Source organism: Ranitomeya imitator, chromosome 2, assembly GCF_032444005.1.
Source record: "Ranitomeya imitator isolate aRanImi1 chromosome 2, aRanImi1.pri, whole genome shotgun sequence".
NCBI classification, from domain to species: domain Eukaryota; kingdom Metazoa; phylum Chordata; class Amphibia; order Anura; family Dendrobatidae; genus Ranitomeya; species Ranitomeya imitator.
This window is the reverse complement of record NC_091283.1, coordinates 488930711-488958456: the sequence shown is the minus strand read 5'-3', so window position 1 is coordinate 488958456 and position 27746 is coordinate 488930711. Positions and strand designations below refer to the sequence as shown.

Sequence of the window (27746 nt, the reverse complement as noted above, 5' to 3'; positions counted from 1 at the left end):
ATAGATACAGATAGATAGATAGATAGATAGATAGATAGATATGGGATAGATAGATGGATAGATAGATACAGATAGATAGATAGATAGATAGATAGATAGATAGATAGATAGATAGATAGATAGATAGATAGATAGATATGGGATAGATAGATAGATAGATACAGATAGATAGATAGATAGATACAGATAGATAGATAGATAGATAGATAGATAGATAGATAGATAGATAGATAGATACAGATAGATAGATAGATAGATAGATAGATAGATACAGATAGATAGATAGATAGATAGATAGATAGATAGATAGATACAGATAGATAGATAGATAGATAGATAGATAGATAGATAGATAGATAGATAGATAGATAATATATAGATAGAGGATGAGACGTTTTGTTTTTGTTAGCTTCCTTTGGACAGCTCTTTGCTTTCCTTCCTTATCTCGTCCTCTTGTTCGGGTCGATGCTTCCACTGAGTGTTTTTCTGATTTACTATTTCTAGAATTATTATGATAATTTACTTCTAATCTGTCCTGTGAGTCTGGTGAATCAGGGACACACGCTGTTTCTATCCAGCCTCTCATTTCTTGTCTGTATTATTTGCGGTTTGGGAAAAGAAGCTGGATTCAGTTCTGTAAAGATCCGGCCAAGATTTGTTAAGAATTAATGAATTTCCCACAACTTTAAAGCAGCTTAGGAATTGGACGTGTGGACATGCTACTGAGAGTCCAACAATGACTATTTCACATTTCTTACACTATAAATGCGATTCCGATGCTTTAAATAATAAGTCGTTTAATCCTAAAATTTAATATTATTTAAAGGTGGTTTAAAATGGTAAGAAAAAGTAGACTTTTCTTTTTAAGAAACAGCACCACTCTTTTTCATGAGCCTGATCTGATATGGTGGTTCAGTCCTCTTCACTTGACTTTTCATAGATTTTTCAGACAATTATCAATCTCCTTTGGTTTTGTGTGGACAGGTCCTATGCAGATCCATGTGTCTCCAAGGTTACAGACTACAAATAAACCCCTGGTAGTCTGATCTTAAAGTCTCACTCTCTTCTATTTTTTTGCTAACCTATAAATTGTTGTAAGGAGAGACTTCGGCCCCCTGATTCATTAAGATTGGCGATGTTCTTGACCAGGGGTGTCAAACTGCATTCCTCGAGGGCTGCAAACAGGTCATATTTTCAGGATTTCCTTGTACTGCACAGGTGATAATTTAATCACCAACTCATTATTTGTGTAGGTGATTAAATTATCACCTGTGCAGTACAAGGAAATCCTGAAAACATGACCTGTTTGCAGCCATTGAGGAATGCAGTTTGACACCCCTGTTCTTGACAGTCTTGATGAGGGTGTGTGTTGGAGTCAGATGCTCCTGATTGATTTAGATGCACACACTGCCTCCCTGCACAACTCCAGAAATCTTACTTCAGCCTTTCACTGGAGTAAGATCTCTGGCGTAGGAAATACTCCAGCTCGTCATCTCCTCTCCATTCATTATGACGGAGCTGGGAGAAACTGGGTGAAAATGATAAAAATCTCAAAATGTATGCGCAACTCTGAGTTGCCCAAAAATTGTACAACTTTTCAAAGCAATGCACCCAAAAAATTGCTTTTATGAATGAGGGCCTATGACTGATCAGACTACACCAAGTTTTGTTTACAGTCTGTTACCACGGAGATGCATAAGTGTGCAATGGAGTTGTATACACAAAAAGGGTTGTAGATTTTTTTAATTGAAAACATACATTTTTTCAACCCAAAACGACTATTTTGGACATTACTGAAATATTATTATATACCGTTGTACATACTGTGTTCTCTATATGGATACTCACCGAAGCACACTGTGTCTAATGTCGTGGTGCACTCTTTCACCGTGATCTCTTCATCTTCACAGATTGTACATGGCAGGCAAGGGTCCATGTTGTTGTCCACATTTGAGAAGGTCCAATCAGGACATTTTTCGCACATAGTGTTCTGGTTCATATAACATGGTAGGATCATGCCATATCCCACTGGACAGGTCTTGCAGTGTAGACATTCTCCGCTGTCCTCGCTCTTATAGAATCCATATGCACAAGCGCACAGAGCGTCATCAGTCTCCACACAGGGAGCAATCATTCGCTTGTTGCCGTCGCATTCTGTGCAAGGTTTACAAGCTTCAGTGTGACTGGTCGTGTCTGAATAGGTGACACCTAGGAGAGGAAAAAATGACAAAATTAAGGTGATAATAAAAGTATAACAGATCTGTAAACACTCTGGGTGCCACCGTATGGTTAATTGTTACTTCCCAAGGGATGGATGATCTTTACGCTACATTACCTTAGTATTACCTTAGTCCTCTTTGGCGTAGAGTCTCCCGGAGACTCCTACTGAATGGGGCACCCTAATTGGCCAGGGACCATGTTTTGTGTCTGTATTGGCCACTGTATCTTGGCATTATTTGAGCACCATGTGATGGCATTGTGTTGGCACTGTATATTTTCACAGTGTACAGTGGTAGCACTGTTTAACATAATTATTTCAACAACTGTATGGAAGTACATTCCTAAAAATAGGCCCTAAAGGTGGTAGGGCACTTCAAAAATAATGAAAACCTACAGAGAATAAGAAGTACTAAGCCTAAAAATATAAGATTTCAATTATTTATTAGTAATAAATTAAAAACAAATACACAAACATATAAAAAGTGGAGATTATATACAGAGATAACTGCTGGGGCTATGGTAACCCTTGCAATAGTATATTGGTAATAGTATATGGCTACGGTTAACGTGCCACTGCAGAAGGTTAAAAAATATATACACACAAAATACTCCTGATATACCTATCAAGATATAATTAATAAATAAATAGTATCATCAAGTGATGAGTGATTTTAGGCTTACCCAGGAGACTATGTGTTTCTGGGTAAAGTGCAGTGCAATCAACAATAGACACATTATATCATAATGATACTGGTTAATATAAAGTCATGATTCAGTTGAAATAAAGTCAATACATATAAGTGAGGACAGACCTGGGTAGACAACTAGTGTGCAGCAAGGACCTCGACGCGCGTCTCGCATTAGCTTCTTCAACAATTCTAGCCAGGTCTGTTGTATGTATTGACTTTACTTCATTTGAAGTTTATACCTCTGATCACATCATTTGACAGGATGGTAACTGCAGCTGTCTGCCTGGTGGTAATGATTTTACCGCCGATCAGAAGCAGTGTTTGCCGCGCGGTCATGCACATGACAGGGTGGCAAACACTGGATGTTCAGGCTCCCCATTCAAGTGAATAGGGTTCAGGTCTGGTTATTGCTCTGGTACCCGAACCTGAACTTTTTTTAAACTGTTCGTCCGAACCCACTGGACCTGAACATCCAGGGGTCCGCCCATCTCTAGTTACAGTGACTTTATGGCACTCATAATGGCTGCTTCTGTTTGGCATTTATGTTTGCACACTGTATGACGGTATACCATTTAGCTTCTACACAAGTTACTGCATAGAGTACCACAATGTATCGCCAGAACAGGCAACTTGTATCTCAGTTGGTAATTCAGAAGTTATGCCCAATACAGCCAAAGAATGTAAGGGCTTGATCACACTCTATTTTTCTGTTTTTTTTTTTTTTTTGCATGTATTTACATCAAAAGCACGCACAAAAATGTGTATGTAAGGCTACTTTCACACTTGCGTCGGTACGGGGCCGTCGCAAACCGTCGGCCCGACGTACCGACGGACAGTGTGCTAAATGTAGCACAACGTGGGCAGCGGATGCAGTTTTACAACGCATCCGCTGCCCATTGTGAGTTCCGGAGAGGAGGAGGCGGAGTTTCGGCCGCGCATGCTCGGTCAAAAATGGCGGACTCGACGCACAAAAAAATGTTACATTGAACTTTTTTTGTGCGCTGATGCTGCCAAAACACGACGTATCCGTCGCACGACGGATGCGACGTGTGGCCATACGTTGCAATGCGTCGCTAATATAAGTCTATGGAGAAAAAACGCATCCTGCAGGCAAATTTGCAGGATGCTTTTTTCTCCAAACTGACGCATTGTGACGTACGCCAAACGACGAAAGTGTGAAAGTACCCTTATGCAGTGTTTTTCCTGCCAACACTGCTGTTTTTGCTGCAGAAAAATTTGCTGCAAATACTCAGCGTGTGCACATACCCTAAGCCTAGGCTCACATGACCGCTGTCTCCACATTCGAGTAAATCGGTCTGATTATGCTAATCAGACTTTAATCAGAATTTGATCATCGCATGATTCAATTTTCTTGGATGTGAAGAATAAAAATAAAATATTCTTTTCCAGTCTGTGAAAATCGGACCGCATTCGGATGTCATAGAGTTGAATGGGTAAGTGCCATCTGATTCTCGGAGGCAACTGCGATTTTTTCCTTGGACTGACTTTTTTTTATGTAGATAGTGATATATATTGTGAATCCTCGGTATTGCACCCAAATTTAATAATTAGTAATTGACTGAAATATACATGTTCACAAAGCATTTGATAAAGTACCTCATACTATCCTTAGTGAAAAAATGACCAAGTATGGGAATGGCAAGGCTACGGTTGGGTAGATTCATAACTGGCTCAGTCATCGTACTCAAAGAATGGCAATACTAATATATGGTTGCACATCCAATTGGAAGAGTGTTTCAGGTGGGGTACCACAAGGCCCCAGTGTTGTTCAACATTTTTTATAAATGATCTAGATAAGGGAACTGAAGGTAAACTAATCAAATTTACAGACAATGCAAAGCTAGGAGGGATAGCTAACACTACTGAAGACAGAGAAAGAATTCAGAAGAATCTAGATAAGCTTGAACAATAGTCAGTGATTAATAGAATGGTATTTAACAGGGATAAATGTAAGATTCTACATCTGGGCAAGAAAAACTAAAATGACATAGAATGGGAGAAATAGAATTAAGCAACAGAAAACAGAAAAAGACTTGGGCATACTAATAGATCACAGACTGCACATGAGTCAACAGTGTTATGCAGCAGCAAAAAAAGGCAAACACAGTTCTAGGATGTATTAAGAGAACAACTGTGTGATGCACTGGAGTAAGTTCAGAGAAGAGCTACCAGGATGGTGAGCGGAGTGCAACTATGTTCTACAAGGAACGGTTAAAGGGTCTGGGTATGTTTAGCTTGCAACAAAGAAGGTAAGAGGAGACCTAATAGCTGTGTGCAAATATCTGAAGGGATGTCACAGTGTAGAGTGATCATCATTATTTTTATTTGCACATGGAAACACGAGAAGCAATAGAATGAAACTGAAAGGGAGAAGATACAGATTAGATATTAGAAAAAACTTTCTTTCAGGGTGATCAATGAGTGGAACAGGCTGCCACGAGAGGTGGTGAGATCTCCTTCAATGGAAGTCTTCAAACAGAGGCTGGACAGACATCTATCTGGGATGGTTTAGTGAATCTTGCATTGAGCAGAAGATTGGACACGATGATCCTGAAGGTCCCTTACAACTCTAACATTCTATGATTCTATGTTCACATTTGACCATCTTCAACGAAAATGAATGTTGCTACCATTTATAAAAATATGGAAGATGTTGCTGATAAGAAGACCCCTAGGTTTGTCAAGTTAGACATGTTGATTATGCCCCCGCCTCATTAAATGCAATAACAATCTGGAAATCCATTCTCCTCTCAAGTGGAAAACAGATGCACCATAGATGTAAATGTGGTGACTCATATATGACTCATTGAGCAATTATACTGTACACAATGTAGGGCCGAGATAGAGAACAATCACAAAGTCAGAAAGCAAGTGAAAACATACAATATTTATAAGGAATTTTATATAAACATTTCCCAAAGGTTGCTCATTTAGAGACAAACTGCAATATTTCTCACAATCTCTATTATAATAAATTTCCATTACATTCATAGACTTTCAGGCTGGATATTGTGCAGTGTTACAGAGGCTGTAGAGTAGACCGTAAAAACTTTAGGTTGCATGGTAGGACATCATGTATGGATCAACTCCGTGGAAGGATTTAATGTATGGAAGAACTCTGTAGAAAGATTTAACGGATGGAAGAAATCATGGAAGGATTGAATGTATGGAAGAACTCCATGAAATGATGTAATGTAGTAAAACAACTCCCATGAAGGATCTAATATATGGAAGAACTCCGTAGAAGGATTTAATGGATGGAAGAACTTCATGGTATGAAGTAATGTAGTAAAGCAACTTCACTGAAGGAAGAACTACATGGAAGGATTTAATGGATATGACATGACTCCATGGAAGATTTATTTTGAAACAATGAACTAAATTTGAAGGATTTGCACATAGGCCCTTTATCAGTCTGTGTCTGCCAGTGTAGAGAAGGACTCTATAGAGCAGGGGTGGGGAACCTCAGGCCCCAGGGCCATTTACGGCCCTCGATGACCTTTTATCAGGCCCCCGAGTAGATCCTCAGGGACCGCATTCTTGGGCAAGAAGTTGTATTTTGATTACAACCAGCTCATTAATTTCTTCTTGCTCTGTTAGCACACACACGTAGTGTTCACTACTGAACATTGAAGGGCATGCAATGAAAGATTACGTCCTGACACCAGTGCCAGAGTCAGGATGTACTTTGTGGGTGGAGTTTGTATGGCCTCTAAAGGATGGTATAAATATCCAAATGGCCCTTGGCCGAAAAAAGATTCCCCACCCCTGCTATAGAACAACCTCAAACGCATATCAGAAAGGACTCTGTGTACAAAGGGAATCTATGGAAAGGCTTTATGTATGGAAGGACTCCACGTACAGAAGGACTCAATCAAAGAATTCCATGTATGGATAGACTCCATGGAAGAGTTCTTTGTTAGGAAGGACTCCATTGAAAAACTTCATATATGCATGGATATAAGGACACTAATGAGAGATTCTTAATGCAACATTTCTCAATGGAAGGAATATGTATATGGAACAAGTCCTTGTATGGAAGGACCCCACGTATAAAAGGATGTTTTTATACTGCAATTTTTCTGTCCCCCACCCGTCCAACACAAACTCATTCTGCAATCTTTAATGCCTTTCTCCATGGACATGCAATAGTGCTGGCAGATAACTGAGTAATGCCCACTTCACATCAAGCTTTGGAGTCATATGATACCTTTATTATAAGTTTCCATTTTAATGGCACAGACAATTGTCTGAACGGGCGAGACAAATTCTAATAAATGGCATAATGCTCTAACAATGCCAGTAAGGAGGGAGAGGCCAGATTGGCCACAATAGGACTTTTCTGTGACTAGTGTTTCACCCGTATAGACACAGGTTTCCCTATAGGCAAGTTTCAAGGATCAACCCTTTAAATACTATTATTGTAGGAGCCATGTGTTAACAGGAGCACCTGGATTTCATTCTACCTGAATAGGTTGACAGCTAGTGTCATATATGTGTATTGGGCTGTTAGTTGCAGTTTTCATAAAATCACTGTTTTATCAGCAGGAGATTATCATTAGATGAGTAGTAAAGCTGCTGCAGGTAATCCTTCATATTCATGAGCTCTGGATAACCCTGTGCTTGCAACTGATTGGCAGATTTCAGCCTATGCACAGTGTACAGAGAAATCTGCTAATCAGTGAGGTAGCTGGGTTATACATGCTTAGTTTTTGCAACTCCAATAATGGCTTTGGGCTCAACATGATAAAGCTTTCCGTGTCTGAACTTGGTGCTATGTGTGAAGGAGGCTGGCTAAATTCTCATTTTAATAGCTAAGCCAGCCCCCTTCTCTGTCTGGGCATTGGCTGTGACTAAGAAGGGAGCTGGCTTAGTTATTAAAAAGAACCAATCAGATAGCCCCTTTCATTCCCAGCACTAATGAAGTACTGACAGAGGAAGCACAAGTTGGAAGTGGAGCCACCAGACAACCCTCCGTCTTTGAAGACGTTTTCTTTTCTTACGAGGTTGTGTTCTGTAACACGGGACATTTTGTACATTCCTCTATCTTGGCAAGCTATATACCGCTATATGCCTATGTAAATAAGCTGATAATCTACAGCAGGGGCAGCAGTACAAAGCGAGCTGTCCGCATGAGTAATATACAGCGTGTCTGGCCCACGGAGAGTTCCCATGCAGGGTCCAGGCACCCGGCAGAGGGACCGGCTCTTGTGTCCAAACCCTTATCTTTCCTGCGTAGTACATTGAACTATCTTTGAACAGCCAAAAAAAATGGATGTTATTTTGTTCACCCAGATTTTTGACCTTTCCCACAGAAAGGAGGGTGAAACTTCAGAATATCGCAATGATGTGTTTCGATTTTTAAAAAGCAAACCACAATTTGGCACAAACCAAGAGAATTCAGATTAACACACAATAATCATGAATATATCTATGGGAGACATTGCAGAACTGGTTAGATCCCCCAAAAATATTGGAGGTGGGCACTACGGATGTGAATTTATGAGAAAAGGGGTTTACAAGCAGGCTGTGACTACAGAGGCAACGCAAAAGTTCCTTCACCCAATGTAAAATTTGTAGTAGCGCCGCCTTCCCCAGCCTACTAATATCTTCATAGGCTGTGTTACGTTAACACTTGCACACCATGTCTGCTAAACCATCGCTGATCAGATGTTTCATAGCCTGTTCAGATGACCGCACATCTATATGCATCATTAATACAACCGTTATGTGCGCATAGTATCTCATGTTCTGTGCAGCACATGTCCTGTTTACACCCAACTATGTACTGACAAGTATGAGGATTTTCGTACTGCTCCCTACATACCCCCCACGTTAGCTTCATTTCAGCCTAAAAATATTATGTAATAATTAAATGCATCAAATTGTTTTCTTAGATAATTCTAAAGTGCTGCCTATATGTACACACAATGCTCTTGTGGTGGCTCCAATAACAATACCTCCCATTAATAATGCAGTAGACTGGTTTCTCTTCACACAGTCATGCAATTACATTACCGTATATACTATAAATCGTTCCACGTACAGCCACCACAAGGGGGAGCACTCTGAATACATTTGTATATAGTTCCGATGAAAGTGAATAGTAGCACCACTCCTGACGTGCTCGTTTCACATATATTTGTATTCCTCATAAAATAACATTCTTGGAGCATCTTACCTTTTACCTTTATGCTATGTAGTAGTTGGGGGTGTCCCTACACACTCCAACGCTATAAAAACCATTTTCACATTGTCAGACAGTGCACGGAAACTTTGAAAATGGGTATGTAACACCCAATCATCAATTTAGGCATATATTTCTGAGAGGAATAACAAGAGACTGGCACAATAAGAAGTTATAGGGATTGTTATGTTATGGAAAATACAACTGTTACGTCTGTCTGAGGTTGAAAAAAGGTTACCTTGGAAAGAGAGAGGGACATGGCCCTCACCCTTTTAACCTCTAAACGAGGATCTGGACTTACTATGGGGCCCCCTTCAGCATCCACCGAGCAGCTGCTGGCTAGAAGAACGAGCCTGAGGCAAGGGTCGTCGAACAAAGCCAGGTCAGTATATGGAGGGACAAAACCAGGTACAGAATCAGTAAAAAAATGAAGCCAATTAAAATACTAAGAGTGGAGTCAGAAAAGCAAGGTCAAGGTCAAGAGAGGTTACATAGAATACAAAGGTAGGAAACAAGACAGGTTGTCAATAGAAGATAAGCAAATTGCACCAAGAATGTCAAGGATAACCAAGAAATAACTGGCAACCCCGAGCAGTATAGTAGGGTGTGGTAGTCGATGTAAAAATAATAAGAAGTATCACCTTGAAACGCGTCAACTTTGAATGTTTCATCTTTTGGTACTTTCTCCCCGGATATTACACTCATCTATTTATTCATGTGGACTTTCCATGGAATTATATTTCTATGGATGAATCAACTCCCCTTTATTACATGGACTGTTTTCCTTTGGAATTTGGATCCTGCGCACTTCTTCTTAGGGTGTTGTAGTGTCCCATTGATAATGGGAGACACCTGATTACTCTCACTGAGATGCTGGACAGTACACACACCCATTCTGTCTGATTTAGTGGCACCCCAGGTCCCATCCACACCAGTATCCCTGGCTGGACAGATGATGTGTTGCCCAGCTATACTCGCTATAATGCCTCCTCCATCATCAGGGTCGTGAATATGGTGGTATCTGGAGACAGGCAGAGGTCACTGGTAGAGATGTACATTATAATAAGAATTTACTAAAACAGCCAAGAGAGGTGATGGGTCCTCTTTGAATTAATATTCAGAAAACTGCCCTTAGTTGTGACTGCCAGCACTCTTTTGAAGAAGATTTTGCAAATTCCAAGAGAGTAGGCATTGGGCAAAACCAATACATTGTCATTAAATATTGGTAAAAAAAAGGTAATGAGTTACAGGAAACCTGTGAGTTATATCAATCACTCTTGTTTTTCCATTCTGACGTTCCACCTATCTCTCATGGAAATGCATAGGTCTCAGTACAGCCAAGCATCTGACTTGTGGTTTTTGTGACTGTGATCTCATATTACACTCCAAATTTAGATGTGTATGACTTTCACCTTTAAAAGGGAATGTGTCATCAGAAAATGACCTACTGTTTAAATCAGGTTTTTATGTTCAATGTGTTAAAAAAATATTATTTTTTTAATTATTTATATGCAGCGCCCCAGGGTCCTGGTCATTGCAGTAATATCATTCTCCTCTAGGGGGGAGTGATGTTACGTTTAAAGGCAATAAAGGAGATCTCACTACCAGGTACCACCAACACACAACACATTTCACACTCCAGTCCACCAGAGGGAGCTATGCTCCTATTTATTAGGGCACTCTTCACAATTAGGTAAAACTGGTGGTCTGGATAGGAAGTTAGACAGAAGCTGGCTGAGCTTCGCTCAGGCAGTTGCTATCTGAGCTCCGCTCAGGTAGTGGCTCCCTGACAGGGGTGGGGTCTTGTCAGAGGCCTAGACAGAAGGCCACGGAGCTGTGCCTGCCCCATGTGCGGCAGCTTCCAGAAAGAGACACTGAAGGAGAACTGTATTGTAGAGAGTGAGAAGAAGAAGTCATAGAAAAAGGAGAGGAAACCAGAAGGAGTTCTGCCCTACACAGGCTGCCTCCTTCTGAGGTGCAGGATCCGGTAGCCGGAACACCGAGGGAGCAACAGTTCTTTATGCCTTTCTCCAGAGACCGGCAGGACAGCTAATTCCACGATATCGGCCCAACCTATACCCAGGAGGCAAGGTGACACCCACGAGAGGCTGGAGCATGATAGAGTACCTGTAACAAGCCTCACGCCACCGGTCATACAGGTTTATCCTATCCATCCGGGGGACAGAGAGAGACACAACATCTAGAACATCTACAACAGTTGTGAGGACCTTATGAGAGGCTCAGCAATAAGGTACTACAACATCCAGGTGCTAGAGGAAGGCTACTGATTTCCACCTGGATAAGGGGACTCTGGATTTGCCTCCATATCGGCCGGACTCTGCCTGCCCCGTGATCTGTGCTCTGGACTGTGGATGCTGAAGCCTTCAGTAAAAAGGTAAAGCGACTGCAACCTTGTGTCCTCGTTCTTCACTGCGCCATTCACCATCCACCATCTACACACTGGAAAGCCCTGGGGACACACTTCACCTGTGGGAAGGTATACCATCTAGCTGCCATAACATCACCCCAGCGGACTCCTATGAAGCGTCGGTCACCCTGACCGAATACCACAGGTGGCGTCACGAACATTATCCCTTTAAAGACCTTTCCCCTTTTACAATGGACCTCCCGAGGGCCATGGACCGGGTCAGCCACCGTGACATCCCCCTTTGAGAACCGAAGGACCCATATAATAAGTAACCTGTTTAAAATAAATAGAAATCTCACAATGGGGCTATTCTACACTCATATTTCCTGTTCTTTCAGGAAACTCACATGTACATTTGCTACAATTCACTACAATTCACTGACTCAATCTGATTGTTTTGTACAGCTGACATGTGCGCGCAATAGCGGCAGGTGGAATCGTGATCCACCTGCCGCTATTAACTAGTTAAATGCCGCTGTCAAACGCTGACAGTGGCATTTAACTACCGCTTCTGGCCATCAGGCCGGAAATGTGAGCATCGCCGACCCCCGTCACACGATCGGGGTTCAGCGATGCATCGGCATGACAACCTGAGGTCTCCTTGAGACCTCCATGGTTGTTGATGCCGGCTTGCTGTGAGCGCCACTCTGTGATAATAATAATAATCTTTATTTTTATATAGCGCTAACATATTCCGCAGCGCTTTACAGTTTTGCACACATTATCATCGCTGTCCCCGATGGGGCTCACAATCTAAATTCCCTATCAGTATGTCTTTGGAATGTGGGAGGAAACCGGAGAACCCGGAGGAAACCCACACAAACACGGAGAGAACATACAAACTCTTTGCAGATGTTGTCCTTAGTGGGGCTTGAACCCAGGACTCCAGCGCTGCAAGGCTGTTGTGCTAACCACTGCGCCACCGTGCTGCCGTGCTGGCACCGTGCTGCCACCTGTGATTGGCGCTCACAGCAAGCCTGTAATTCAGCTGCATAGGAGCGATCTGATGATCGCTGCTATGTAGCTGAGCCGATCCAGTTGTGCCAGCTTCAAGCCTCCCATGGAGACTATTGAATCATGGCAAAAGTAAAAAAAAAATGTTTAGAAAAATCTGAAAAAAATTAAAAAAAACGTAAAAGTTTAAATCACCCCCCTTTCGCCCCATTCAAAATAAAACAATAAAAAAATCAAACATAAACATATTTGGTATCGCCGCATTCAGAATCGCCCGATCTATCAATTAAAAAAAAAGATTAACCTGATCGCTAAACAGCGTAGAGAGAAAAAAATTCAAAACGGAATTACGCTTTTTTTGTTGCCACGACATTGCATTAAAATGCAATAACGGGCAATTAAAAGAGCGTATCTGCACAAACTGGTATCATTAAAAACGTCAGCTCGGCATGCAAGAATTAAGCCCTCACCTGACCCGAGATCCCGAAAAATGGAGACGCTATGGGTATTGGAAAATTGGACAATTTTTTTTTTCAGCAAAGTTTGGAATTATTTTTCACCACTTAGATAAAAAACAACCTAGACATGTTTGGTGTCTATAAACTCATAATGAGCTTTAGCATTTAGTGAACCTAGCAAAAAAGCCAAACAAAAAGCAAGTGTGGGATTGCACTTTTTTTTGCAATTTCACCGCATTTGGAATTTTTTCCCATTTTCTAGTACATGACATGGTAAAACCAATGGAGTTGTTCAAAAGTACAACTCGTCCTGCAAACAATAAGCCCTCACATGGCCATATTGATGGAAAAATAAAAAAGTTATGGCTCTGGGAAGGAGGGGAGCGAAAAAGGAAGACGCAAAAACGAAAAAAGGGCTGCGTCTTGTTAAAGCATCTAATGAGTGTGTGCAGAAGTCACTATAAAGGGAGTGTTATCAGGGTTACCTGTGATATAACTTGTTATGATTGGTGTATCCTGTCTTATCAGTTGTGTTATGTACGGTGTTATCTGTCATTTTAATCCTGCCTCTGATGATAATGAGGCTACTGAAATGTCTTCTGTAAAAAACGAGAAGGATGAGTGTAAAATAACCCTTGTGGCTAGTGTGAATATTGTGACATTTCTAAATAGTTTTTTTTATAAATACCAACTGTAATCTGATAAAAAATATATATTAACACATTTTTTAAAAGATAAATACATTTTACAAAAAAAAGCCGGATGTAAGTAATAGGTAATTTTCCGATGATATGATCCCTTAAAAGAAAATTACGCAAAGAGTAATATTTGGAAAGATGGATCATTTTAGAAGAGCTTTAGTAGATATGAGATGAGACAGATGAGGTCCTTGCTTTCCTCTACAAGGGTGCTGTAGGGGAAATAGTTACAAATTGTGCCAGGAGCCGCAGTGGCTGATGGGGACTCATTAGTTCATGGAACATGGGTTACTGCTTCAAGCAATATAACGTTATAATGATGATGTCACTTGTTATTAGTGACCACTCACCGCCCTCACCTCATGTAGAGCAGACAGCTGTCACAATCATGTGTCATTCACATTTTCTGCTGTTTTCAGACAAGCGTCCCTTGATATTGACAGTGGTCTGGCACATGCCGATCCTAATTGTTGTCATTCACAGTTTCTTCCCACAGTGAATGAGAAATCAATTCAAGATGTAAAATCTGGCACAACGTGTTGTGTGGAGACAAAGGAAAGTGATTTCTATTCTACTTCATGTTTCCTCACATTCACCACTCTCTGAGGTGGAACTCTGTACCCAGCAGTGTAGCTACGGGGGGTGCAGAGGGTGCCGTCGGCCCAGTCCCCGCGCTCTGACAGGCCCACCCAGTAGTGATGGGCAGTCCGGCTCTTTTTGGTGATCTGTCTCTCATGGCTCTGCTCACCAAAAAGATAATGCCGATAAACTACCACAGTGGGGAGCGCATGACGTCACTGCCATGTGACCACGTGTATGCCGACGTTGGCTGCTAGCCTCTGATTGGCTGGAAGCGTGTATTGGAGCGCACGGACCTGATGTTTCTATATACCACAATACACTGCAGTACACTTCAGCTGAATGTGCGTTCGAGGATACATATCCAGGTGAAGTAGGGGTTGGTGTCGGCAGGCCCCTCAACGCTGTGACTGCAGTCTTTATACCCCTGCTTATTAATATGAAGGACTACCTGGCAGCAGGTTTGCTAGTCATATAGTGATAATCTCCTGCTGATAAATCAGGGATTTTATAAAAACTTCAGCAAGCAGCCCAGTAGGTGATACATCGCTAGAACAGGGTGTGTCTCTACAATATGCTAAGGTGTCAAAAACTTGGTGACTGATTACCTTTATGTATTTAGGGCAGACATGTCCACCACAGATTAGGCAACTGTTTTTATAATCAGGCCTTTTTTAAGGCAGAATAAGAGATTAAAACACTTTGAGGTATAAGAACAAAGAAGAGAAAATATGCGGCACTCACCCCAATTTAGCAGTGGAAAACGTGAACTTTAATGGAGAAAATGAACAGATACATACATCCGTCAGGACATCAGGTAAGCAGGAGGGTGCGGTATTGGAGCTTGGACGACGGCCGTTTCGCACGCTAGGTGCTTCGACGGGTCTATATACTTGTAGCGGCTCACTTTGAGGTATAATGTCCACAGAATATGCCATAACTTTTTTTATGTACAAAATGTAAGTGAAGATAATCCAGCTCAACGAACCATGAATAGGTTTTTATTCACACAACGTGCATAACAGAGGACAAGATCAGCAGGACAGGTAAAAGAAATGCAACATCAATGCGTTTCAGGTCATTACTAAGGGTGGGTTGTCACCCGAAACGCGTTGACGTTACATTTCTTTTAGCTCTACCGCTGAGCTTGTCCTGTGCTATGCACATTGTGCGACTAAAAGCCTAATCATGGTTCGTTGAGTTGGATTATCTTCATTTTACAATTGTTCCCCGCCTTGATGCAATGTCTCTGGGCTCCGAACATCCTCAAGTACTCCCTTATGGTGAGCTGGATCTAATCTTGACAAAATTTAAGTACCACTTCCTCAACCATATCTATCTCGAAATTAAGGCTACCGTTTTACCTGTCGAGAAATCCAAAGATAGCCACTTATAACAGGAGACCAAGTCAAGGCGTGGCCATCTGTAACTGAAACAACTGAGTGTGGGTGGGAGCCCCAATCTCTGGACTTCTAAAGTTTGTACCTCTCTTGCTCACAATGTAGTTGATACTGTAAATTAGAAGATCCTGTCAATGGAGGTCAAAGATCCTGAATTTCCATAGTGACTGGAGCAAGAAAATCTTTAGAGTGCCTAATGCCCTTGGGACATTTCACACCTATGACACTTGTTACTATGGCTGCCCTCTCTAAAGGGTATTTTCAGGGGTTCTTTGAAACTCCCATAAGAATGAATGAAGCAGCAGGGGGCAAGATCAACTTTTGCTCCAGTCACACAGTTCTCTGGGTCAGTGAGAGTCCCCGCAGACAGACCCCCCATGGATAGGGGATAGCTTCCAAACTTTAGAATACCCCTTTAAGTCATTCTTGGGAGTCAGTTCATCATCATTTCTATAACAAAAATGGAAGGATCCTTGAATAGAGACTAAGTGCTCAATATTTTGCCATGCTGAAAGAAACCTGTCACCAGGTATCTGCTAACCCATCTGAGAGAAGCATGATGTAGGGGAAGATACTCTGATTTCAGCGATATGTCACTTACTTATTCATTGCCAATTTTGATTAAAAACTGGTTTATTTGCTACAGATCGTGCAGTGCTCTGAATGCTGATCTCGGTATAACCCCGCTCACACCACTGATTGGCAGTTTTCTGTGTAGAGCATACATAGGCAGAAAGCTGCCAGTCAATGGAGGGGGCTGCCTACCTGGCAGCAGGTTTACTGGTCCTCTAATGATAATCTCCTGCAGATAAAACATTGATTTTATACAAAACTTCAACAAGCAGCCCAGTAAGTGGTACATCGCTGCTGCTCTCAGATTAGGTAGCAAAAACCTGGTGACAGATTCCCTTTAAATCTCGGCCTGCATATCACGGTATCATCCTGATTATCCATGTATATAACGTACATCTTCCAAGATCCAGGATTTGCTCCCTAATGTCAACCACTATGATTGTACGAGTCCCTCAAGCATAGCCGCTCGTGATGCTGAACCACTCATGTAACTGGAAAGCTATTAAGTGAACACTAAGCCTATTTCACAGCTTTCAGGGAAGAGGGCACCAAAAACGCGTTTGATGCATGCAGACCATAGTCCCAACAGGACGGCAGGTATTACTACAGCATTTGACTCAATGTTCTGCTGGAGGCATAAATAATTGACTTTCATTGCATCCTTTGTATAGCGGGAGACAAGTGAATCATTTGTTTTAACATGTTCTTCTAAGCACTTCAATTTCCATCTATGTACAGCTTCGCTGGAAGCGGCTCTGGCATTTTCATCTATGTGAAACGCGAGCTGTGGGGCCTGTCAGAAGCGAAAAAAAAGTCCTTGAGTTAAACTTTTTGTCGGAAATTTTATTCTGTATCTACTTATTGGAAAGTTGGGTAACAACTAATATGCCAGGACTTATTATGTTAACCCACAAGAAACCTGCCAGCCATATCTAGATGTACATCTTTTACCCCCTATTCCACAACTCATCTAATGTTCCCAAGTTTGAAGAACATCTCCACCCATTGCATGGCATCTGAACTGCCCAAATGTCTGCAGTCAAGTGAGTACATATAGGCAGCCCATGCATCCACTGTAAGGATTCCACGATGATCCTGTCACCAGTTTCATGAGTTGTGAGACCTAGCAGATGGATGTGGTCTCCATCAATACTCTTGAGTAGACCACCTATTGAAAATGTTGCATGTTGGTGTCAAGTATCTACTTAAAGCATGTTTTTTTTTAGCATTGCTTTGGATTTTTCTATCCCCTAGGTTTGACACTGAGCAGACATCTCATCGATTCCCTCTCTATCCTCGGTAATGGGTCAAATTACTTGCAATGGTGGCTGCATGACAAGAAGTGATTCTAAGGCAGGTGGCCCTAGCAATTTTTTGGTTTAGACAAATTTGTAAGCATTTGACTCATTGTTCAATTGTGGTCTGTTCATTTTTTCTTCACGTTCATAGTATGTTGAGGAAATCTCTCAATGTAAGTGGCGACTATAAAAGTTGGCACAAGTCTCCTAAAGGTCTCAGTGTTGATATTTATACTGTCTCCTCTATTTCCTCATAGATTGTAATCTTGGGAGCAGGGCCCTCATTCCTCTTCGTATTTGTGGATTTATGTGATTATTGTTATGCTGTGATGTCTCTTATTGTCTGTACAAGTCCCCTCTAAAATGTAAAATCAATCCAATTGACACAAATCAAATTTGTGTTTCATTTTTAAGAATTCTGTGAATTCAGACAATTTGAAGAATTTTTAATTTGCCTCACATAAATTGCCAAAAATGGCCCCTGTTATTTTACACATTGCAGAAGATTCCATCAGTTTGAGAAGGATCATGTAGCCTTGAGATTCTCCCAAATACTTTCCATCTTTCACATCACATGGTATAGCACAGTCAATTACAAGAGACTTACAACCTGTAGTATAAATCCAGGAAGCATGACTGTACAATTAAATGATGCTTGTAAGGTATGGGTGCTTAATCAAGGGAATCTGACCCCTGCTCTTGGGAGCATCCAAATATATAGAGAAATTGAACAGCACTTTTCTTTGTTACAGGTTTGCCTCAAATAAGGCTTTATTTCAACATCCCTTGTGTAAATCATATTCTTTATAAGCAACGTTTCGAGTGGGACACCCTTCATTGAGCAAAATGGTAACAATGCTTTGAACTTTTGACTTCCATGCTCTATATCTTATCATCCCCTAATACTTCCAATGTGAGAGTACCACCATTTCGTAGACAATCATCTTGGCTATCTCATACATAAATTTGACTTGTAACTATTTAACATATGATTAGTTATGCAGATTCTTGTCATGTCACTGCATTGTTAGGCCATGTTCACACGATCCTTTTTTTCATGCGGAATTGCCGCGATTTTCCCGCTGCGGTTCCGCAGCTGTTTTCCATGCAGGGTACATTACATTGTACCCTATGGAAAACAGGAACTGCTGTGCCCACAATGCGGAAAATAAAAAAAAAAGCCGCGCTGAATAGCTGCGGGAAAAAAGAAGTACCATGTCACTTCTTTTTTCGGAGCCGCAGCGGTTCTGCACCATTGACCTCCATTGTGAGGTCAAACCCGCAGTAAAACCCGCAGATGAAAAAAATATCTGCGGGTTTTACTGCGGTTTGTGGTGCAGAACCGCTGCAGCAGGAAGTGCGGGGAAGCGGGCGGAAGTGCGTGGGCGGAGTGTGGCTGTCCCCCGTGCTCCGATCCCGCCCCCCCGTGCTCCAATCCCACCGCCCCGTGCTCCGATGCCCCCCCCAGTGCTCCGATGCCCCCCCCGTGCCCTAATCTCCCCCCCTTATACTTACCCGGCGTCCCGGTGTCCATCCGGCCGTCTTCTCCCTGGGCGCCGCCATCTTGCAAAATGGCGGGCGCATGCGCAGTGCGCCCGCCGAATCTGCCGGCCGGCAGATTCTTTCCAAAGTGCATTTTGATCACTGAGATATAATCTATCTCAGTGATCAAAATAAAAAAAAATAGTAAATGACACCCCCCCCCTTTGTCACCCCCATAGGTAGGGACAATAAAAAAAAATTAAGAATTTTTTTTTTTTTTCCACTAAGGTTAGAATAGGGTTAGGGGTAGGGTTAGGGGTAGGGTTAGGGTTAGGGGTAGGGTTAGGGGTAGGGTTAGGGGTAGGGTTAGGGTATTTTCAGCCATTTTAACCCTAAAAAACTTCCTAGAAAACACACAGACTCTGCATAGAAAACTGCATAAAAAAGGATCAAAAAAAGGATCAAAAAACGCATCAAAAAAGGACAAAAAAAGGACCAAATAAAGGACCTGCATTTTCTGCCAAGAGCTGCAGTTTTTTAAAAAACAGTCCTGAAAAAAAAAGGATGGAAATCAGGAACGTGTGAACATACCCTTACTGTTTTGCTCCTAAACATCTAAATTTTAATTTTTAATATTTTATTACCATTTTGCAAATCCACCTTTTGGCTTTCAATGCTGCCTGATCCCTTCTGGATGTGATCTCAATCACATTCAAACATGTCTTGACCAAAATCTGATCCCAGGTCTCTTCTCCTCTCTTCTACTTGTTCCCAAAGTTGGTGTATACTGGTTGACTCACCTGGGCACATATACAGTTTTTTCTTCAACTCTACTCACAAGTGTTTGATTGGGTTGAAGTCTGGAGACTGTTGCCCAGTCCAGCACCGCTACTTCATTGTCATTGAACCATTTCTTCGCCAATCTCGACATATTCTTCAGGCTGTTGTCTGGCTGGAACACTATGTCATTCTTTTCATACCCATAATACTCGAGTGCATGAAATAATTTGTCTTGTAGGATGTTCACATATAGCTCAGCATTGAGACCACCATTAATCCTGGTCAAGTATCCAACACCTTTGGCTGTGAAGCAAGCCCATATCATCAGGCATCCTCCGCCGAACTTGATGTTTCCTTCAATTTCTCTTTTTCCCTTGCCTCTTTCAGACAAATTTGCACCCATCAGGGCCTAGTCTAAAGACTTTCGTCTCATCGCTCCAAATCACCCGTATCCAATCTTCTACTGTCCACTTTTCGTTCTTTTTTGCAAACTCGAGCCAACACTTCTAATGACAATTATCCAAGGAGAAAAAGGAAAATGCGGCACTCACCCAGGTAGATTGCGAATCAAAGTCCTTTATTCATCGCAACGTAACAAAGGACATAGTAAGGAGAGGCGGCTGGGAGAGATCAGCGGTGCGGGGAGAAAGAACAGGACGCTTTTTTGTGCTTCTAATGACAATATTGAAGTCTAGGCTTCTTTACCTTTTTTCGAGCCACCATTCCAGACTTATATAATGTGGGTCGCATGGTGCTTGCATGGAAGTCTGTGATCTCACTATTATGAAGCATACGAGCCACCGCCATTGCCGTGTTTCTCACTCCAGAACCGATAGACCTTGTGATAAGCTGATTTACTCCGATATTTTGCCTGGACGTCCGTCACTTAACTTTTGAATAAATGGACAGACTTCATTTCATATTCTTCCAACTGTCATGGCACTCACATGATGCAGTATGCCCATTTTCTTGGCTGAGAGACCGCTATTAACCCCTTAATCCGATATGACGTACTATCCCGTCGAGGTGGGGTGGGCCCGTATGACCACTGTCGGGATAGTACGTTATATGCGATCGGCCGCGCTCATGGGGGAAGCGCGGCCGATCGCGGCCGGGTGTCAGCTGACTCGCAGCTGACATCCGGCACTTTGTGCCAGGAGCGGTCACGGACCGCCCCTGGCACATTAACCCCCGGAACACTGCGATCAAACATGATCGCAGTGTTCCGGTGGTACAGGGAAGCATCACGCAGGGAGGGGGCTCCCTGCGTGCTTCCCTGAGACCCTCAGTACAAGGAGATGTGCTCAGCTTGTACCAAGTGTCTCCTCCATGCAGGCCCCGGATCCAAAATGGCCATGGGGCTACATCCGTGCCCTGCAGGAAGGTGGCTTACCAGCGCCTTCTCAGAGCAAGCGCTGCTAAGCCTGCAGCCCTGCATGTCAGAGCGCTGATCTGACATAGTGTTCTGCAAAGTGTTGGATCAGCGAGCTAACCCTATAACATGAAGCCCTCCCTGGGGCAATGTTATAAAGTAAAAAAAAAAATATTCACATGTGTAAAAAAAAAAAATTCCTACATAAAGAAAAAAAAATATTGTTCCCATAAATACATTTCTTTATTTAAAAAAAACAATAAAAGTTCACATACTTAGTATCGCCACGTCCATAATGACCCCACCTATAAAACTGTACCACTCGTTAACCCCTTCACTGAACGCAGTAAAAAAAAAAAAAACGAGGCAAAAAACAACGCTTTATTATCATACAGCCAAACAAAAAGTGGAATAACACGCGATCAAAAAGACAGATATAACTAACCATGGTACCGCTGAAAACGTCATCTTGTCCCGCAAAAAACGAGCTGCCATACAGCATCATCAGTGAAAAAATAAAAAAGTTATAGTCCTCAGAATAAAGTGATGCAAAAATAATTATTTTTTCTATAAAATAGTTTTTATCGTATAAAAGCGCCAAAACATAAAAAAATTATATAAATGAGGTATCGCTGTAATCGTACTGACCCGAAGTATAAAACTGCTTTATCAATTTTACCAAACGTGGAACGGAATAAACGCCCCCCAAAAAAGAAATTCATGAATAGCTGGTTTTTGGTCATTCTGCCTCACAAAAATCGGAATAAAAAGCGATCAGAAAATGTCACGTGCCCGAAAATGGTACCGATAAAAACATAAACTCGTCCCGCAAAAAACAAGACCTGACATGACTCTGTGGACCAAAATATGGAAAAATTATAGCTCTCAAAATGTGGAGACGCAAAAACTATTTTTTGCAATAAAAAGCGTCTTTTAGTGTGTGACGGCTGTCAATCATAAAAATCCGCTAAAAAACACTGTAAATAGTAAATCAAACCCCCCTTCATCACCCTCTTAGTTAAGGAAAAATAATAAAATTAAAAAATGTATTTATTTCCATTTTCCCAATAGGGTTAGGGCTAGGGATAGCGCTAGGGTTAGGATTAGGGCTAGGGTTAGGATTAGGACTAGGGTTAGGGTTAGGGCTAGGGTTAGGGCTAGGGTTAAGGTTAAGGCTAGGGTTAAGGCTAGGGTTAGGGCTAGGGTTAGGGCTAGGGTTGGGGCTAGGGTTAGGGTTGGGGCTAGGGTTTCCGTTAGAATTGGGGGTTTAGGCGCATCAGGGCTCTCCAAATGCGACATGGCGTCCGATCTCAATTCCAGCCAATTCTGTGCTCCTTCCCTTCCGAGCTCTCCCGTGTGCCCAAACGGTGGTTCCCCCCACATATGGGGTATCAGCATACTCAGGACAAATTGGAAAAATACTTTTGGGGTCCAATTTCTCCTGTTACCCTTGGGAAAATACAAAACTGGGGGCTAAAAAATAATTTTTGAGGAAAAAAAATGATTTTTTATTTTCACGGCTCTGCGTTATAAACTGTAGTGAAACTCTTGGGGGTTCAAGTTCTCACAACACATCTAGATAAGTTCCTTGGGGGTCTAGTTTCCAATATGGGGTCACTTTTAGGGGGTTTATACTGTTTAGGTACATTAGGGGCTCTGCAAACTCAATGTGACGCCCGCAGAACATTCCATCTAAGTCTGCATTCCAAATAGCTCTCCTTCCCTTACGAGCTCTGCCATGCGCCCAAACATATGAGGTATCAGCGTACTCAGGACAAATTGGACAACAACTTTTGGGGTCCAATTTCTCTTGTTACCCTTGGGAAAATAAAAATTTGAGGGGCTAAAAAAACATTTGTGTGGGAAAAAAATTATTTTTTATTTTCACGGCTCTGCGTTATAAACTGTAGTGAAACACTTGGGGGTTCAAAGTTCTCACAACACATCTAGATAAGTTCCTTGGGGGTCTAGTTTCTAATATGGGGTCACTTGTGGGTGGTTTCTACTGTTTAGGTACATTATGGGCTCTGCAAACGCAATGTGACGTCTGCAGACCATTCCATCTAAGTCTGCATTCCAAATGGCTCTCCTTCCCTTCCGAGCTCTGCCATGCACCCAAACGGTGGTTCCCCCCCCACATATGAGGTATCAGCGTACTCAGGACAAATTGGACAACAACTTTTAGGGTCCATTTTCTCCTGTTACCCTTGGAAAAATACAAAACTGGAGGCTAAAAAATAATTTTTGTTGGAAAAAAAATAATTTTTATTTTCACGGCTCTGCATTATAAACTGTAGTGAAACACTTGGGGGTTCAAAGCTCTCACAACACATCTAGATAAGTTACTTAGGGGGTCTACTTTCCAAAATTGTGTCACTTTGGGGGGTTTCAATGTTTAGGCACATCAGGGGCTCTCCAAACGCAACATGGCGTCCCATCTCAATTCCAGTCAATTTTGCATTGAAAAGTCAAACGGCGCTCCTTCCCTTCTAAGCTCTGCCATGCGCCCAAACAGTGGTTTACCCCCACATATGGGGTATCAGCGTACTCAGGACAAATTGCACAACTTTTTGTGTCCAATTTCTTCTCTTACCCTTGGGAAAATAAAAAATTTGGAGCGAAAAGATCATTTTTGTGAAAAAATATGATTTTTTATTTTTACGGCTCTGCATTATAAACTTCTGTGAAGCACTTGGGGGTTCAAAGCTCTCACAACACATCTAGATAAGTTCCTTAGGGGGTCTACTTTCCAAAATGGTGTCACTTGTGGGGGGTTTCAATGTTTAGGCACATCAGGGGCACTCCAAACGCAACATGGCGTCCCATCTCAATTCCAGTCAATTTTGCATTGAAAAGTCAAATGGCACTCCTTCGCTTCCGAGCTCTGCCATACGCCCAATCAGTGGTTTACCCCCACATATGGGGTATCGGCGTACTCAGGACAAATTGTACAACAACTTTTGGGGTCCATTTTCTCCTGTTACCCTTGGTAAAATAAAACAAATTGGAGCTGAAGTACATTTTGTGTGAAAAAAAGTTAAATGTTCATTTTTATTTAAACATTCCAAAAATTCCTGTGAAACATCTGAAGGGTTAATAAACTTTTTGAATGTGGTTTTGAGCACCTTGAGGGGTGCAGTTTTTAGAATGCTGTCACACTTGGTTATTTTCTATCATATAGACCCCTCAAAATGACTTAAAGGGACACTGTCACCTGAATTTGGAGGGAACAATCTTCAGCCATGGAGGCGGGGTTTTTGGGTGTTTGATTCACCCTTTCCTTACCTGCTGGCTGCATGCTGGCTGCAATATTGGATTGAAGTTCATTATCTGTCCTCCATAGTACACACCTGCGCAAGGCAAGATTGGCTTGTGCAGGCATGTACTGTTGTGAATTCTGTGGCTGAGTTCACTTCTGTGGTCACAAGTGGTATTGCAGTCTCTGGGCTTCCTCCCTCAGGTGTTTTGGTGAGCTCGTTGGCTGCCTTGCTATTTAGCTCCACCTGAGTCTGTCTTCCTTGCTCCTTGTCAATGTTCCAGTGTTGGATCTGAGCTACTGCATCTTTCCTTGGGCCTGCTGCTCTGCTAGATAAGTGCTTCTAGTTTGTTTTCTGTTTTTTCTGTCCAGCTTGCTATTAACTTTTGCTGGAAGCTCTGAGAAGCAAAGGGGTGCACCGCCGTGCTGTTAGTTCGGCACGGTGGGTCTTTTTGCCCCTTTGCGTGGTTTTCGTTTTAGGGTTTTTTGTAGACTGCATAGTTCTCTTTGCTATCCTCGCTCTGTCTAGAATATCGGGCCTCACTTTGCTGAATCTATTTCATTCCTACGTTTGTCTTTTCATCTTGCTAACAGTCATTATATGTGGGGGGCTGCCTATTCCTTTGGGGTATTTCTCTGAGGTAAGTCAGGCTTGTATTTCTATCTTCAGGCTAGTCAGCTCCTCAGGCAGTGCCGAGTTGCATAGGTAGTGATAGGCGCAATCCACTGCTGCTTATAGTTGTGTGAGGATAGATCAGGTACTGCAGTCTACAGAGATTCCACGTCTCAGAGCTCGTCCTATTGTTTTTGGTTATTGCCAGATCTCTGTATGTGCGCTGATTACTGCACGCTGTGTTGCCTGATTGCCAGCCATAACAGTACAAGGAGCCTCACCAATGATTCCCAATAGAGGGAAAAAAGAAATCCTGACATCATTTTTTTTTCTTAGCTCTGTCTTCAGTCTTTTTTTTCCCCTAGACATTAGAGTGCTTCAGGACACAGCTGTGGACATGGATATTCAGGCTCTGTGCTCCTCAATGGATAATCTCGTTGTAAATGTACAAAAGATTCAAGATACTATTGATCAGAAATCGATGCTAGAACCAAGAATTCCGATTCCTGATTTGTTTTTTGGTGACAGAACTAAGTTCCTGAGCTTCAGAAATAATTGTAAGCTATTTTTGGCCTTGAAACCTCATTCTTCTGGTAATCCTATTCAACAGGTTTTGATTATTATTTCTTTTTTGCGCGGCGACCCACAGGACTGGGCGTTTTCTCTTGCACCAGGAGATTCTGCATTGAGTAATGTTGATGCATTTTTCCAGGCGCTGGGATTGCTTTACGATGAGCCTAATTCAGTGGATCAGGCTGAGAAAAATCTGCTGGCTTTATGCCAGGGTCAGGATGATGTAGAAGTATATTGTCAGAAATTTAGGAAGTGGTCAGTACTCACTCTGTGGAATGAATCTGCACTAGCGGCTTTGTTCAGAAAGGGTCTCTCTGAAGCTCTTAAGGATGTAATGGTGGGATTTCCTATGCCTGCTGGTTTGAATGAGTCTATGTCCTTGGCCATTCAGATCGGTCGTCGCTTGCGCGAGCGTAAATCTGTGCACCATCTGGCGGTATTGTCTGAGAGTAAACCTGAGCCTATGCAGTGCGACAGGACTATGACTAAAGTAGAACGGCAAGAACACAGACGTCTGAACAGACTGTGTTTCTATTGTGGTGATTCTACTCATGCTATTTCTAATTGTCCTAAACGCACTAGGCGGTTCGATAGCTCTGCCGTTATTGGTACTGTACAGTCCAAATTCCTTTTGTCCATTACCTTAATGTGCTCTTTGTCATCGTATTCTGTCATGGCGTTTGTGGATTCAGGCGCTGCCCTGAATCTGATGGATTTGGATTATGCTAAACGTTGTGGATTTTTCTTGGAGCCTTTGCGGTGTCCTATTCCGTTGAGAGGAATTGATGCTACACCTTTGGCCAAGAATAAGCCTCAATACTGGGCCCAGCTGACCATGTGCATGGCTCCTGCACATCAGGAAGTTATTCGCTTTCTGGTACTGCATAATTTGCATGATGTGGTCGTGTTGGGGTTGCCATGGCTACAAACCCATAATCCAGTATTGGATTGGAACTCTATGTCGGTAACCAGCTGGGGTTGTCAGGGAGTACATGGTGATGTTCCATTTTTGTCTATTTCGTCATCCATTCCTTCTGACATCCCAGAGTTCTTGTCGGACTTTCAGGATGTATTTGAAGAGTCCAAGTCTGATGCCCTACCTCCGCATAGGAATTGTGATTGTGCTATCGATTTGATTCCTGGTAGTAAATTCCCTAAGGGTCGTTTATTTAATTTGTCCGTACCTGAACACACCGCTATGCGCAGTTATGTGAAGGAGTCCCTGGAGAAGGGACATATTCGCCCATCGTCGTCACCATTGGGAGCAGGGTTTTTTTTTGTAGCCAAGAAGGATGGTTCGCTAAGACCGTGTATTGATTACCGCCTTCTTAATAAGATCACTGTTAAGTTTCAGTATCCCTTGCCATTGATTTCTGACTTGTTTGCTCGGATTAAGGGGGCTAGTTGGTTTACTAAGATTGATCTTCGTGGTGCGTATAATCTGGTGAGAATCAGGCAGGGAGATGAATGGAAAATGGCATTTAATACGCCCGAGGGTCATTTTGAGTATCTGGTGATGCCGTTCGGACTTGCCAATGCTCCATCTGTTTTTCAGTCTTTTATGCATGACATTTTCCGTGAGTATCTGGATAAATTCTTGATTGTTTACTTGGATGACATTTTGATCTTCTCAGATGATTGGGAGTCTCATGTGAAGCAAGTCAGAATGGTTTTCCAGGTACTGCGTGCTAATTCCTTGTTCGTGAAGGGATCAAAGTGTCTCTTCGGTGTGCAGAAAGTTTCATTTTTGGGGTTCATCTTTTCCCCTTCTACTATCGAGATGGATCCGGTTAAGGTTCAGGCCATCCAGGATTGGACTCAGCCGACATCTCTAAAAAGTCTGCAGAAATTCCTGGGCTTTGCTAATTTTTATCGTCGCTTCATCTGTAATTTTTCTAGCATTGCCAGACCATTGACCGATTTGACCAAGAAGGGTGCTGATTTGGTTAATTGGTCTTCTGCTGCCGTGGAAGCTTTTCAGGAGTTGAAGCGTCGTTTTTGCTGTGCCCCTGTGTTGTGTCAACCTGATGTTTCTCTTCCGTTCCAGGTCGAGGTTGATGCTTCTGAGATTGGTGCAGGGGCGGTTTTGTCACAGAGAGGTTCTGGTTGCTCAGTGTTCAAACCATCTGCTTTCTTTTCCAGGAAATTTTCTGCTGCTGAGCGTA

At 42.3% G+C, this 27746-nt stretch overlaps 1 protein-coding gene across 2 annotated transcripts in view; it reads right to left on the bottom strand.

The window, feature by feature from the left end:
- NGFR (nerve growth factor receptor) overlaps window positions 1–27746 on the bottom strand; it is a 127731-nt gene that overhangs the window by 21549 nt on the left and 78436 nt on the right. For both annotated transcript variants that reach the window (XM_069751423.1, XM_069751422.1), the window contains exon 3: window positions 1849–2208. In XM_069751423.1, the coding sequence (XP_069607524.1) occupies window positions 1849–2208 (360 nt within the window). The remainder of the gene's footprint in view (window positions 1–1848; window positions 2209–27746) is intronic.